The following is a 15,001-nucleotide window of genomic DNA, read 5'->3' as shown; positions in this document are numbered from 1 at the left end:
TCTTCTAACTTGCTTCATCCAATGTAAGGATACAGCCACTAGTTAACCTCAAATGTTTGTTTTTAGACTGTGAGGGAAAAAGAGCATCAAGAGAAAACCACTACGAGGCCACTGGGCTCAATATTTCTAAGAGAAATAAAAATAGAAATGTCTTTCTTTGGAAGCACCGTGTCTTAACTTCTTTAATCTTTAAACCACAAAACAACTTGTTTTTCCCCGTTTCACGACAGTTTGTTTCGCAACGCATTGACCAACACTGAACCTGTGTCGACGCACAGACCGAGGCCTCACTGCTGCTCGGCTAAATCTGCTGCTATTCTCGGCCATTTATTTTTGCTTTTCTGTGAATGAAAATGGGCTGATGAGACGAGACCTCTTCATTTCAAGATGTAGAGATGAAACGATGTTAAAGACACGAGGCTGCGTTTCACTGAAATCATTTAAGTTGTTTACGTCCTGTGTGAAATGTGGTCGATCAGAAATATCCGAGCCGCCGCCTGACTGCTTGCTATGAGCTGCAGCTGCCAACAACTGAGAGGTAAAAAAAAAAACCCCACTGCTTTAAAAGTGATTGGCTTTGTGTATGTTTCTCCTGAAGGTACGCCGTCAACATACGGTACAATAATATTGTTGTTATTGTGTCATTCAGTACCTTGTAGCATATAGTGGATTCAGTGGAGAGCAACATCTTGCAACCGAACTTACCGTTCGGTTGCAAGTCAAGTTTACGGCTAATAAATAAATTGAGCTTATTTATAAAAAAAAAAATGGGATGACAAGAAACAAGATCTGCAATCACTGGTTCTGTGCTCATATCAGCGTTGGACGGCAGGCTATTGAAAGCTGCACGCTCGGTGGGGACGTTGACAACAAAAGCCGTCATCATGAGTGCAGAGGGTGTGTGTGTGTGTGTGGGAAATATTCAACATATCAAACAATATATTCTCTTTAGAAGAATTAAAAAAGTTGTAAAATTGTATGGAAAGATATGAACTATAGAGAGCGGCAGGTACTAAAGTGTATAGAAGATATGTAAAGCTCAGTGTGTGGAGCTTCTCAAACAGGGTGTCACATGTGAAGAGATGTTTGGTTTTGTTTTTTGCACAACAGCGAAAAATGAAGTCTCCACTCATGGAGTGAGAGACGTTTGGACGAGGGAGGATCTAAAATAGTCCATCTGGACTTTGTGTCCTGGCTGTCTCTCTCGTAGAGCTTCACAGCATATTTCTGTGCCATCATGCGACTGAAGGAAGCAGAGCGTCTCTGCCGCCTCCTGAGAAATAAGGAAACTGGATCTTCCAGCGGCGGCCTTCAAAGCGCTAAAGAGGATGTAGGTTCACCTCCATGCTGTCGCAAGTAACTGCTTTTTGGCGAGCGAACGTGTGAGGAAACTGAAATCTGAACCCGGGAATCAGTGTCGAGGCGCCGTCGGGCCGAGCGACGGTTGTGTGCGAGTGTTCCTCCCAGGTCTTCACTACCGGCGTCTTGTTCCAGCAAGCGCACGTTTATTACTGCCCATTCACGTTCCGATTTGTTTGAAATGATCAAAATTGTGGAATATGTTTTGGTGAGAATGTGAATTAAAATCCAAAGTTAAAACTTTCATAAAGGTATAGAAACCATTTAAAGTCGCTTACAGGAAACTTGTACAGTTCTGCAGTGAGCTACGTGTAGCGGGCTAACAGACACTAACAAGTTAGTGTGCGGCACCTTGTGCCTCACAACTTATTATTCAACCTAAAAATTCTGTTTTGCAAGTTACCAGGCTTATGCCAGCAGACAATAACGCCTGTTATTTCACTTTATAACTACGGCTTAAAGCTAAACTCTCGGAGCTATCCCTGTGAATTGGCTGTTCATGCTGAAACGCACGCAAAACAAACTCGCTTGCGCTTCAAGCTCATTTCAAAATCATATCACAGGCTTTCTTAACTGATTACGGACAGTCTGATAGTCGCACAAAACAAAGCTGAAGCATAACTTTAATGCCGACCAATAGAAGGAACGAAAACGATCCGTCGGAGCGTTGGCATGTCGTCTCCCTCCTTTCAGGAATCCACGATGGCACAAACGCCACCTGCTGGCGAGTTTTGATAGAGCATTGGCTTTCATTCAGTTTTTATTACTTTATATAAAGTTAATGTGGCATTTCTATCCCAGTACATTTATGTTCATGTTTCAAACCGAGCTTTGGGATGATTATGTCAAAACGCACTCACCAACATCACCTAATGTTGCCAAATCTGCCACAAATCAAAACCTAAATGAGTATTTTGGTTTGGATGTCACTCGTGAAGCGTGAGAAGCTGTAATTGAGATTGAGCTTTCAGCGTTCTCCGCTACCACATGTCTGAAATACACCTGTCATCTACTGTGACAAAGCATTTTTGATATGTTTGTAAATCAGCCACCATCCTTCATCTTATTTTTATAATTACCACCGGTATACTTGGGCTGATGATTAAACGTCCTAATGTGCCATAAGAGTAGAGAGATTATTCTTGAGGAGCCGGCTGCTTCAGTTCCACAGACGTCTAGCAGGAGGAGAACTTTTACACTGTGTTACTCCAAAGTTCTCTTCGTTGAACTGGGACCTCCGCCACACACGGTGGGAGTTTGCCCCTTCAGATAGTGTTTAGTCCGATTCATGTACTGTATGTGACTGCTGTTTTGTTATCCACGGCATCATAGCAGGAACCTCATCCTCTCTTCCTCCTCCTCCTCCTCCTCCTCCTCTCTTTCTCTCTGCAGGTCATCTGATGTTGTCAAATATGTTAAACAAAAGAATTATATAAATTCAAATATGATGGGGGGGAAAAAAAACTACATTTCAGTGTTCTGTATCCTATGAATGATACAAAATAAACTTTGACATTGCACCTTTGCACAGGCCTGATTTTGTTGGTGTTACTTATGTGACGTCTTCATGAAATCCATATTTCTTTTAGTAGAAAATAGTGAAAAGGCTCTGAAATGTACTCAACAAGACCTTTTTCGCCCTTTATAGAGTCGGAAGTGTGAAAAACTTCCCCTTTGTGTTGTTTAGGTTTGAGCTGGAAATAATGAAACTGAGCAAAATCAACCAGATTTACTTTAAATATATATATATATATATATATATATATATAGCTGGATTGGACAAATCTGTCAGTACATTTCTGCCTATAGACTATTAAATGCCACTGCTCCAACATAAAATTTATTATTTCCCCTCGATATGACTTATTGCATGCAGATATACAGTATATATATATATAGAAACTATAAATGTAGATGTCGCAAAATATGATCACTTAAATAGTTAACAACGCTGAAACAATGTCAGTGCTACGTCGTTTTAGTATAGTTGCCTCAGCGTGCTCCAAATTTGATGGAAGTTTTTTGTTTTTCTTAAACTCTGTTCCACTTCTGCCTCTTATCTTGTGTTCATATCAACTCCGATAATGTTGAGATTTTCCTTCAGCTGCCCCCGACAATATACTCGTCAATGCTCAAGTGAGTCATGAGTCAAACGTTTGCCTTTATATTCCGCTCCAAAAAGAATGATTTCAAGTTTGAAATCAAGTTGTTGTTTTTTTTTGTTTTTTTTACATTTTTAAATACAGGTTAATCGCCAAATATCATAATACAATGGAGAAGTTAAATCTGTAGATGAACGTCTGTAGAGTTTAGCTTTTATAAACTGAAACTTTGAAACTCATAAAGAGCAGGTGTTTTTTGCCCGTGTGAGTGTCACACGCACACACACACACGCACACACACACGCACACACACACACGCACACACACACACACACACACACACACACACACACACACACACACAAACACTCGACCTTAATTCTCCAGCTGTACAGCTGCGCCGTGTTTCCCACAGAGACTTCCTTCTCATCGAAGGCAGATCTGACACTTCGTCACTGTTTCTCTTGTTCTTTTTTTTCTAGAATTTTACAGGCAACTTTTAATGATAGAAACACATCACTTATATTACAGCCAGTACTCAGGAATTAGTGTCAAATTGTATTCTTGTATTGTTTTGACTGGCCTATGGAGGATTGAGGTAATGATGAGCTCAGTTTGAAAACTTAAACGACACGATTTTGTAAAAAATTTTAAGAAATAGTTGAAAGTTCTTTCAAATAAAATCTTGATACAAAGATATTTTTTACAGTAACAGTTGAGTTTGGGGGAAAGGGGCAAGACGCCGCCGAAGGTGGAACAGAAGCTCATCTTTATCCCCAACAAGCAAAAAACAAAGTCTACGAGACCACAGGAGGATCACGAAGAGATACTGCAAACACAGACAAGAAGAAACAGAACTCAACCCCTATCTATATATATATATATATATATATATATATATATATATATATAGCTGTTACCAGGTGCAGACAATCACACACTCAGGTGAAACACATCAGGGCAGGGAACAGCAATCAGACAGAAGTCAAGGAGCCTGAAATAAAAGATCATCAGAATCTCAACACAAGAAACTAAACATGAATCATGACAATAACATTTATTTTTTGCCCTCCAAAGGTTAAACGTTAATCTCCTTAGCATACATACTTTGATTTTGCAAACATGCTTTTATCCCTCCCTGAAGTGACTGACCTCAATCAGTAAAGGTAATAACGTTCTCCTGATATTAAACATCCAGAGCTCGGAGCCAGTTCATCCACACTCGAGGAGTTCACCAGTCGGAATCCTAAAATAAATAAATATCTGTGTTACGCTGTAGAAAGGTGAAGTGAGCACAGGAACAGTCGATATGTTTCAGTTAGTTTATTTCCCTGATTTACAAATCTCTGCTCAGTGGAGATTTTCACATCTTATTCAAACTAGTTCTAGTCGACTAAAGCAAATGGACCACTGGGCCCTCTGCGTTGCTCAGATGAGAGACTAATGATGTGACAAACGTGTTTCCGTCAAACGTGGTGCCGATTGATCCTGATCAGGTGAGGGATTCTGCCCGTCTCCCCGCAGGTCCTCATTTCTCAGACACTTCGGTTCTCGCCGTGTCTGATTCCTCGTAAGTGTCTGTCGCGTTTCCACTGAATAAAGGGTTTAACTCTTGCGTCAGGCAGCTCGTCTTCAACTTGGTCTCGGCATTTTGTAACCAAACCGTCTCAACGCAACGTGTCAACACTTTCTGTAGAATTTGCAGCAGAGTCTCCATCCACTTCCCCTCTCGCGGGGTCTCCTCTCGACAGACCTGGAGCTTCGTCTTTCTGCGGCGCTGAGGAGGGGACAGACGCCGGTGCGTTGCCGTGAGCGCTGCAGCGTTTGGGTTTTGTGTGTGAGGAAGCAGTGTGGTCGGAGGTGTCGCAGCTGAAACGCTTCCTCAACACGGATCGTCAGCCTCTCACAGGCCACCACAAGCGCTCTGACCCCACGTGTCTCCGTCTTGTCTGTTTGTCTCTCCGTGTCGGCGTGTGCGATGCCGAGGAGCTCCAGTAAAATCTGGTGAGTGTCTTTTACAAATCTCTTTCGGCGTGAGGCCAACTTTGACTGTTGGCTACATTTAGATCTATTTGAGGTATTTTTGATCTAAATGAGTGATTTCTGGTTTCCAGGCAGTGGTTTCCAGGCAGTGATTTCCACGCGCTCATGTGGCTGAAAAAAGTGTTCAAACTAACTGGTGACATGCAGTCAGTCACTTGATGGGCTGTTTTTGAAGAAAATCACATCTTTTAAACAAGAAGTTACGGTGAAATCGATTTTGTGATCAGAATCAGATCGAGTCCTCAATGAAGGCGAAAACTCACGATCCAGCTGCGCCTCACAGCTGCATTTATCTTTTTAAGACATACAAAACATCTCAAAGTAAAATCGGGACTGCAAAAAGAAACTCGGACGTGTATTATGATGCTGATGATGATAGTGTTTGACGTTATAAGGTTAATTCAAAAACTCTCAGTCTGTCGGTGAGTAGACGCAGTCCGTGCGATGCAACTGCTCTGCTTGTGTTCTGAAAGTAGCATCTTTCTTTTTCTTTTTTTTTGGCCTGTTTGTGTATATTGAAAGGGGGGAAAAAAATACAAAAGATGCAAGAGTCGCTCATCCAGACCATGTACCGGTGATCGTTATTAAGAGATCTATTCAAGTAGAACTCATAGCTTTGGCAGGTCTTGTTTCTATGTGGCCACAGCTGCTTTTAGACACAGGTTAAAAACTCTAAAAAGCTTTCAGGTAAACTAGAACATAGAAAACAATTTGGCATAATATTTCAAAAATAGTCCAAATATCATGTGACCTTTGACATCTAATTTGGCATGAATTTGAAATGTTGCTTGAAATATGATGTGATCAACATAAATAAATTTGTCTTTAACCCCTAAATACGTGTCTTAGTTTTGCGGGCCACGTTAAATACACACTTGCCTACGTTTAAGCCTGAGAAATATATCAGGTTTTTTAGGGTTTTTTTTAAGGTACATTTAAATGACAAATGTGACAATTTCCAACGTTTGTCGTGATTCATCTCAAAGCCGATTTCTTCCGGCCGGGTTTGATTTCATAACTTTGTCTCTAATATATATCACTGCATGGAACACAGTGGCAAAATGATTTTCAGATTTTTGAAAAAAAAAAAAACAATTGCATACATTTTCAGATCAAACTTGATTTTTCTTTACATCTGCATTGTAATTCCTTAATGTCCCACACACAATTATTGCTTTTCTTCGTCGTCTTGATCACATAATTCACAATGATAAACTAGTTACAGGTATAATTTCCCCGAACATTTTCATTTATAAACGCAGGATTTTGTAGTTTAAGATGTTTAAGCTTCCTCTTCCATCGCTGCCCTGATCAATGCACGGGGCTTTTTTTTTTTTCTTTATTTTGAATCACCAGAGATTTCTCTGGTGAAGCAAAGACACTGTAGATGACTCCAGGCCTACAAACACCAAACCATTCTCGACACTGATGCAGAAAATCTGAATCAATTTCACTCGCAAAATGTGGAAACTGTGAACACTCGCAATTAATTCTGAGAATTATTGCTCCATTTACAGGTTGTAGTTTTTTTTTTTTTTTTTTCGATTGCTAAGACGCATCGGTTTGAAAGTGAAGCGACATGTTCAAAACTCTTAACCCAGTTTGCAAAACAGAAATCCACGTGGAGTGAACCGTGTCTCACTTTGCATCGCTTTCGGACGAAATGCATTCAGTGGCCACAGCCACCGAAATGGATGAAGTCTTTCCTCATTCACTAGTTCACACCTGCAAAAACACTTTTGCTTTAACAGCACATTTTTCAAATACTAACACACTTTGTTCAAAGCAGTTCAAAACACATTGGAAACAGAAGGATAAGGGGGAAAAACACAGGGGATTTCGGTTTGCGGCCACATTGAAATCTATTGAAAAATAAATCAAAATATTGACAATAACAATAAATAAAACGATGACGTAATTCCAAACGGCTGATGGTGGTGATCAGCATTTGGCCTCATCCATCCAGTATGGATCCGAGAGCAGTTCATGATCGCTCTCCACACAACCGGTTCTCCTTGCTGGATCCGATCAATGGCTGCTTGTGGAGAGATTTCTCCCGAAACCTGCCCAGGGACGGCTCAGACATTCAGGAACATTCTCCCCGAGGTGCCTTGCCAGAAAGGATATAAGCCGTGACGTCGACGAAAACACGTGGCCGAATGCAGAAGACAGGGTGTGAATATTACAGTATTTATATATGTGTTGTTGTTGTTTTTAGTTTTATCTCTTTTTAGTTTTACCTCTTACTCTAATTTGTATTCTATCCCTGGAATTCTGAGATTCTGCATTATTCTGTTTACATAATCTTTTTGTTTGTTTGTTTTATGGTCCTGAAGTACTTGTGCAAAAGCACAAATCCTCTTGAGTGAATCTCTGCTTTCCTGATTCAGTGTTGTTGCAATATATTAGAGCATATCCAATAATCTAGAACCATTAAAGTTCAAACTTTGAAATATAAGGTGCATTTGATGCTTTGTTGTTTGTTGTTAGTATTTTGTCATTCCGTTGCTTCGGAGTGATTGTGTGTGTTTCCAAAGTGAGACAACGTGCTCGTGTTTCGTCGAATGAGCTTCTTTTGAGACAAGTATGAAGTGTTTTGTTGGTGGGACACACTTTTGGGTGTGAGATTAACTGTTGAGCTGAGCTGCGTGATGGAAATGCAGACTGTGTTAAGAGTTTTGAACATGTCGCTTCAGATTCGACCAATGCGTCTTAGCAATAAAAAATAAAAAAACTGTAAAAGGCACTGAATTTTATTTTTTGTCTTTTTTTGTCCCTGTCCAGTCCAGTATTTGCTCTTGCAACGGGAAGAGATTTGGAATCTGACAACAGACAATGGCCTTGTTGATGCTTTAGATACTATTTACAGTTACCACACTGATCCACAACACTTTCCAGCCATTGTTATATTAAATGAACCTGACCAGCACTTTCTAGATATTGAAATAAATTTATTATCTAACAGGTACATAAATTAGCAAAACAACAACAGCCTATAGAAGTGCATGATTTTGATTTCCGGACCTGCCGGCCCCCATCCCCAACCCCCAACCCCCAACCCCCAGCCCCCAGCCCGCAGAGAAGAGAAGGCCGTGTCCCCGCCCCCAGAAGCAATGCACCCCTACCACCTGTGTTCTCGCCCCCTCCCCCAGCTGCTCAACCCCCTGCAATGTGTGTTTGACACGGAATTTTCTCTGTTTGCTATTAATGTCCGCCGAGTTGCGTGTAAAGTCTTATCATGTCATGAAGTATCATGTGCAAGTAAAGTTCTGCTTGAGCTCTTTCAGGAAGTTGTTACATGATTCTGGCTTCAGTCCATCACATTTGGAACAGTAGTTTTACCGTAAAGTTTTGCAGAGGTGCAATGCAACCTACGGTAAATAAAAAGGATTTATTGATCCCCGTTTCCAAACTAAAACCAATAATTGCATTTGTTTGTCTCCAGTGTGACTCTGAACCAGGAAGCGGCAGCTTGTCCCCCTGAGTGATGCCTCGTTCTTTCCTGGTGAAGCGAAGAGCTTTGAACCACCTTCGAGCGCCAGTACAGAGCCCCAGCCCTGGATCCACCCCCGTGGTTATCGGCCCGGTGGAGAAAAACCCAGAGTTCTTGGATAAAACTCTGGGGTACTCCACTGCAGACACAGCGGATATTATTGCGACGCCCATTATATTATCGCAGCTCGATCGTCCACCGCCCGGCCACGCTGATGGAAGTATGTACCGTCAGCCAGTCATTCCCCAAACTTACAGTAGGTGACAGACGTTTCATGTCTGTTCGGCCTTTCTACATTTACAAAAACTGAAAGAAATAAAAGCTTCTCTTGGGTGGAAAAGATGATTCTGTGCACAACGTCCATGCACTCACGCCTGCCATCATGCAAAGTCACGTCAAGTTTTCAGAGCTCAATTTCTTCCTGCGTCTTTGTTCCCAGGCTGCAGATCAGCTGAGGCCTGCGGCCCCGTCAGCTCAAATACTTTAAACGGAGTGCAGCGAGTCGCCTCTCCTCCTCCCACACCGGCGAGTCCTCCTGTGAGCTTGGGATATCCAGAAAAACTCTCAGTGACACTGAGAGATCTGACTGAGCATCCCCGGACTCTCAGGGAGAGCAGGATCCACGGCAGCGCTCAGATCAGCGCTCTGACGCAGGAGTGTCCACTCTGTGGAAAAGTATGGCTTCTTTCTGTTATTGCAGATCTAATTTCTCTTATACGTTAATGACGAGGGCATCATATGAATGAATTCCTGTAAACACTGCATATACATCTACAGCATTAAGATGAGGATGTGGACTTTATTATTAATAGCGGGTAAAAGTATTGTTCTAAAAAAAAAAAACATTAATTACCAATCTTATTTCTTTATTTATAGAAACTATCCTGAAACTAAAGGAAATGTATGAACATACTCCATCCAGTCAACCTCTATTCCAGATATACCCGGGATAATAACCTGACAAGCGTGGAGTTGGATTGTGGGAAGAATCTGGAGGCCAGAGCTCAGGGAAAACATGCAAACTCCACACAGAGAAAGCCTTGCTGTGAAATGAACTACATTTGGTATTCAAGATTCATGCTGAGGATGACAAGCTTGAGGAAGTCCCCCCCCCCCACAAAGGGAGGAACAAAAAAAAAAAAAAACATAAGGTCTTCGATAGGTCACATTTATTCACATGCTAAAGAATACATTTCAATGTGTTTTTACTCACTTTGATTGAAAGTGAAGTTCTTAAAAACCCCTAGATAATGTAATAAGGATGAGATTCACTCCTTCATGTATAGGGCCGGTTGGACCGGAACGGAACGCTGCTCTAAAAGTGCAAATCCTGACCTGGAAGTCAACAAGCATCTTGCTATTGATGTTTTCTCTCGTTCACTGTGGGAACTTGCCGGTCGCTTCATCTTTCCACCAGTTAGTGGCAGATTGGTAATCCGCAATATTCCTGTCATTTCTTTTACTCAGGGTTAGGTTAGGAATTTTTTGTTTGTTTGTTTGATTCTGAACATATCAATCACAAAACACAAGCCCATAAAGAGAGCGAGGTAATAAATATGGGTGGTTATCATTTAGTATTGTCAAATTATTGCAGGATATAATGAAATATGACAGAAAACTGTTTTGTTTTTTAAAAAGACATGTATTCATTTATTTATTTATTTAATTATTTATTTATTTATCGTTGTTCACACTGCGAGTCACATATCCCGCCCACCAGATGGCGCCCTTGGAGTTTACCTGGTTTGCTTTTAGACTTCACCGTCTCAAACACATGCTGTTTGATCTGAAGCAGGACCACTAAGTAATGACGTTATAATATATAAATAACTAGAACTTTGAATCTCTGTCTTTGTTTTAGTGCAACAAAGTATTAATATATCAGTAAGAGGTTCACATTTAATGAATTATCTTTATACAACACATGACAAACCTGATATCTGAATAAAAAAATATTTCAAATTCAACAATATTTACAATTTAAAATTCACAGTGGATTTTTAGACTATTTATATTTTCGAGACAGAGCAAGCCTTACTCAATGTAGCACCATAGGGGATTCAAATGCATAGCACAGTTTCTACTGTTGTCTTTAATTTAGGATAACATGTGACTCGATTTACATGCTAAAACAAATTACAAATAAATACAAAACAAAAATCTGAAATACAGAAATATCCTCACCACAAAAAAAATCCTGTAAATAAGTGGAAAAAAATCTGAACAATCAACATCAAACAATTTTACACATAACTACATTTACACTACGCAATACATATACACACAAAAATAATCAAAATAACGATATTCAAAAGGAGTTATTTTGAATTATCATTGTTGTCATATTAATTGGGCATCGATTCACAGTTGAATGAAACTGAGCTTTTCCATTGTAAAAATAATTAGTAGTAACCTCTTTTAATCCTTTTTTTTTCCACCGTATTCTTTGGCACCCCCTGGAGGTTACAGTCCCCTTAGCATTTGCCTATATTGCCCAATGGGCCAGTCAGCTCTGCTTTCAAAGGCATAAGACATTTGGTCACATGTGGCTGGATCTCAGAACTATAGCAGACGGGTCCATAACATGGTCAGATACAAAGTAAAGTGCGCCCCTGGTGGTGAAATAACTATATTGCAGTTATTGTCAATTTCTTTCAATTTTTTTTAATTATTTGTTTTAGCAAGGTCCAATTTATTTTTGTTGGGGTGATACATGTAGTAACGAGCACTTCAAGAGTAATCTATTTTATTCTGGACTTCCTGCGGAGTTTGCATGTTCTCTGAGTGCACAGGATGCTTTCATGGTGCAATAACTGATTATTTAGTGTTTCTGTGAAGGGTATCATCTCAAATGATGTCTTCCTGAAGTTTACAGTTGTTCAATCGTTAATTGGGGCTTGTCTCCTTTTAAACAGATATTTTCATGTTTGTCAAGTTTGAAGACTCACATATCAAAGAGTCATGGAACCAGACCACATCTGTCCGCAGCGCATATGAAGTCCAGCCGGGCCGAGGAAGTGCCGTCACCATGCAGGGCAAAGGTCAGCGTCACAATCTCTCGGATATTCTCAAAAGTATTTGGCTTAAAACTCTCCCAAATTCACGTGTTGCTGTCGTTTCAGGAGCGGACGTTTGGCTGCACGGTGTGTGGGAAAGTGTTCAAGCGCTCCTCCACCCTCTCCACACACCTGCTCATACACTCTGACATCCGGCCTTATCCCTGCGAGTACTGCGGGAAGAGGTTCCACCAGAAATCTGACATGAAGAAACACACTTTCATACACACGGGTGGGTTGATCTGCTGGATGTGTCATTAACATGGATTTATTTCCTCTACCAATACAATCAGACTGTTACACAACACTTGTTTACATTTAGACTGAACAAAGAGATCAGATTGCCGTTTTTATGCACGAATAATATAAAGTCCATTCAGTCTGTGGATCCTTTGCACTGGGATGTTTCCGACAAGCTCATTTAATCCTTCATCCGAGATTTGTTAGTTTGACGAGTGAAGTTTGTCGCATTTCTTTTGAAAGAGGAAAAACCAAATTAATGTGCACCGGCGCGGCTGGGACTTCACAATCAACCAATTTTTCCTTGAAACAATTATGCCTGAAGCATCACATAGTGAGAATACATAAGAGATGCACAGTGATCAGAATGAGCACGTACATAGACTGCACTCAGAGTACCAACATGTACCAACCCTCTCTTTCAAAAATACATTTCTTTCCAAATAAACCCTTAAAGATCAGAGTCTCCTGACAGACACCGAAGCATTTTTATTCCTATTATTTGTGATTATTTGTGTCCATATAAAGCAGACCCAAACCCGGAATATTCTTGTTGTGTAGTGAGATTGCAGGCCACTACGCCACTGTCCTGAAGATTGGTCAATTGTTTTATACCTTCAAACCTACGGATGTTGTATATTTTTTCCCCACCTGAGTCTGACGATCATGTAAATCCAGTGACAAACACTTCAAGCCGTCAGCTCGGTGACTTTTCCTTTTATCTCCACACTGATCATGTTTGAGGGTTTTGAGGCCCAAATATAAAAGTTCCATTAATCAGAGGCTGTTCCTCTTGTCACACGCCGTGAACTCATCAGAGCTCTGTCAGTTTCCTCGACACAGTTTTACCGTCCTCCTCTCTCTCGCTGTGTTTTCGCCCCCCCCCCCAGGAGAGAAGCCCCACGTCTGTCAGATATGCGGCAAAGCTTTCAGCCAGAGCTCCAACCTCATCACGCACAGCCGCAAGCACAGGGACGCCAGGCCTTACCGCTGCCCGCGCTGCCTCTACAGCTTCCAGCACAAAGCTGACCTGCGACAGCATCAGGACCACCACTGCGTCTACCGCTGAGCCCCGCCACCACCCACCCCACCCCCATGCAGCCCAGTGCACATGACAGGAAGCTGCTCACTGTGGCGTTTTCAATGAGGGAGTCCTGGCTTTTAACTGTATATATTCCAGATTTAAAAACACTGCCTGATGGAAAATGAACTGAAGTATCTGCTTGGGTGCGTATTAAGAGGTATGTTTGTGTCCTGTACAATACTTAAAACAACATTCATGATAATCACTTTCCTTTTAGAAATAGCATGTAAAAAAAAAAAAAAAACGTTCACAAATTCATCAAAAGAAAAACAGTGATCATGTGAGGCCCCAAGTCCATCTGTGGATACATTTCGTGTAAACACTCTTCACAATATTATACTTAAAATATACTGGGGTTGGCTTTAGTTTCGTCTAAACCAGGGGCCTGCAAACTTTATGACCAAAACAGCTGTTTTCAGGATTTTACGTCAAATAAAGTTTGCCTGGAGCTGCACATATGGAAATGATCTGAAATTAAGAAGAAAAAATCTAAGAAAAATAAAAGTTATACATAGAAAAACTGAGGTTGCATTCATGAAATGTCAGACATACAATTTATATACATTTTATAGTTTTTTGTTTTTTTCTATTGTGGCCATTTATAGAGCTTTTTCCTGTTTTTTCATGGATTTCCGTGCTTTACCCATTTACTATAGCTGTTGACAGCCGCTGTGCGGTTCCAATTGTTTGAGCTATGTGAACTATATTAGTAATTTCTTTTAATTCTTTCATCCATTTTTTTTCTTAATTTTTCCTCTTTTTGTCATTTTTTAATAATTTGTCTGGTTTTTTTTTTCTTTCTTCTTCTTCTTTTTTTTCCATTTTCCTTTTTTTTCTCTTTTTTGCTGTTCCTAAAAAAAAAGCTCCACCGGCCATTTTAATAATTTTGGTTTGACCAATCTTCCCGTATAATTACTTTTTTTTCTGTATTTATACCTGCTTTTTGAATGTGTTGTTTTAATCCTAGAGATTAGACCAATTTTGAAAATCAGTGTGGAATGCATACAAAAACAAAATGAAAACAAAATGTTTATTTACAAATAATATTCTGAAAGCTTCAGAGACCCCTGGTCTAAGCTCAGGCTATCTGTCATTTCAAGTAAAGATTAATTAGACATCTGTTTGGATTTGTTTACAAGTGTGTTCATAAAAGTGTCATCTCAATAAGTGATTTCTATTCACCTGTTTAAAGCCTCTCAATCTAAAAAAACTAAAACAAAACAAAGAGCAAGGTGGTTAAGAAACACACTGTATTTGAATTAACACTGGCTGAAATTCATGAAGAATGAAGAGCCCCACCTCAGAAATTTACCAGCAGCTGCCACAGTTTGAAAGTGACGCATCATTTCAAATGGAAAGAAACGGCTCCATCTTTATTTAGGTAGAGGTACAGATGAAAAAAACTATTGGCAAGAGTGCTGGTTTTATCTCTTTATTGAAGTGAATAGTACACCGAGGGGCGGGGGGACATGAGTGCATGAGAGGAGCCATGTATCCTGAGGAGGAACATGCAAACGACAAACAGGCTCGAACCAAGTATCATTCTCTGTGAGGTGAGAGTGCCAACCACTACACTGTGGTGCAGCCCCTCGGTGATTTAATAAAAACCAAAAACAAATGTGAG

The 15,001-nt window shown here is 40.4% G+C and overlaps 1 protein-coding gene across 2 annotated transcripts; it reads left to right on the top strand.

The window, feature by feature from the left end:
- Positions 1 to 5,251: 5,251 nt before the first annotated feature.
- LOC308109876 (uncharacterized protein) lies at positions 5,252 to 14,574 on the top strand. Of its 2 annotated transcripts, none has more exons than XM_080463696.1 (6): positions 5,252 to 5,465; positions 8,950 to 9,217; positions 9,437 to 9,672; positions 11,913 to 12,038; positions 12,120 to 12,285; positions 13,184 to 14,574. In XM_080463696.1, exons 2-6 carry the CDS (start codon positions 8,992 to 8,994, stop codon positions 13,360 to 13,362), a joined length of 933 nt encoding a protein of 310 aa, XP_080319822.1. In that variant the 5' UTR covers positions 5,252 to 5,465; positions 8,950 to 8,991; the 3' UTR covers positions 13,363 to 14,574. The 2 variants fall into 2 exon arrangements, with proteins under 2 accessions (XP_080319822.1, XP_080319821.1); XM_080463695.1 differs by having other exon boundaries at positions 8,950 to 9,253.
- The last annotated feature ends 427 nt before the right edge of the window (positions 14,575 to 15,001 follow it).

This window comes from Lipophrys pholis (assembly GCF_963383615.2).
Source record: "Lipophrys pholis genome assembly, chromosome: 5".
Lineage (NCBI taxonomy): Eukaryota > Metazoa > Chordata > Actinopteri > Blenniiformes > Blenniidae > Lipophrys > Lipophrys pholis.
The sequence above is the reverse complement of the archived record's forward strand: the minus strand, read 5'-3'. Positions and strand labels throughout refer to the sequence as shown.

Bases quoted from the DNA above. Each gene is read 5' to 3' on its own strand.
- LOC308109876 (XM_080463695.1), top strand. From the start codon at position 8,992: ATGCCTCGTTCTTTCCTGGTGAAGCGAAGAGCTTTGAACCACCTTCGA. The intron at 9,254-9,436 runs GTAGGTGACAGA...CTTTGTTCCCAG, and splicing joins AGTCATTCCCCAAACTTACA to GCTGCAGATCAGCTGAGGCC. The intron at 12,039-12,119 runs GTCAGCGTCACA...CTGTCGTTTCAG, and splicing joins CGTCACCATGCAGGGCAAAG to GAGCGGACGTTTGGCTGCAC.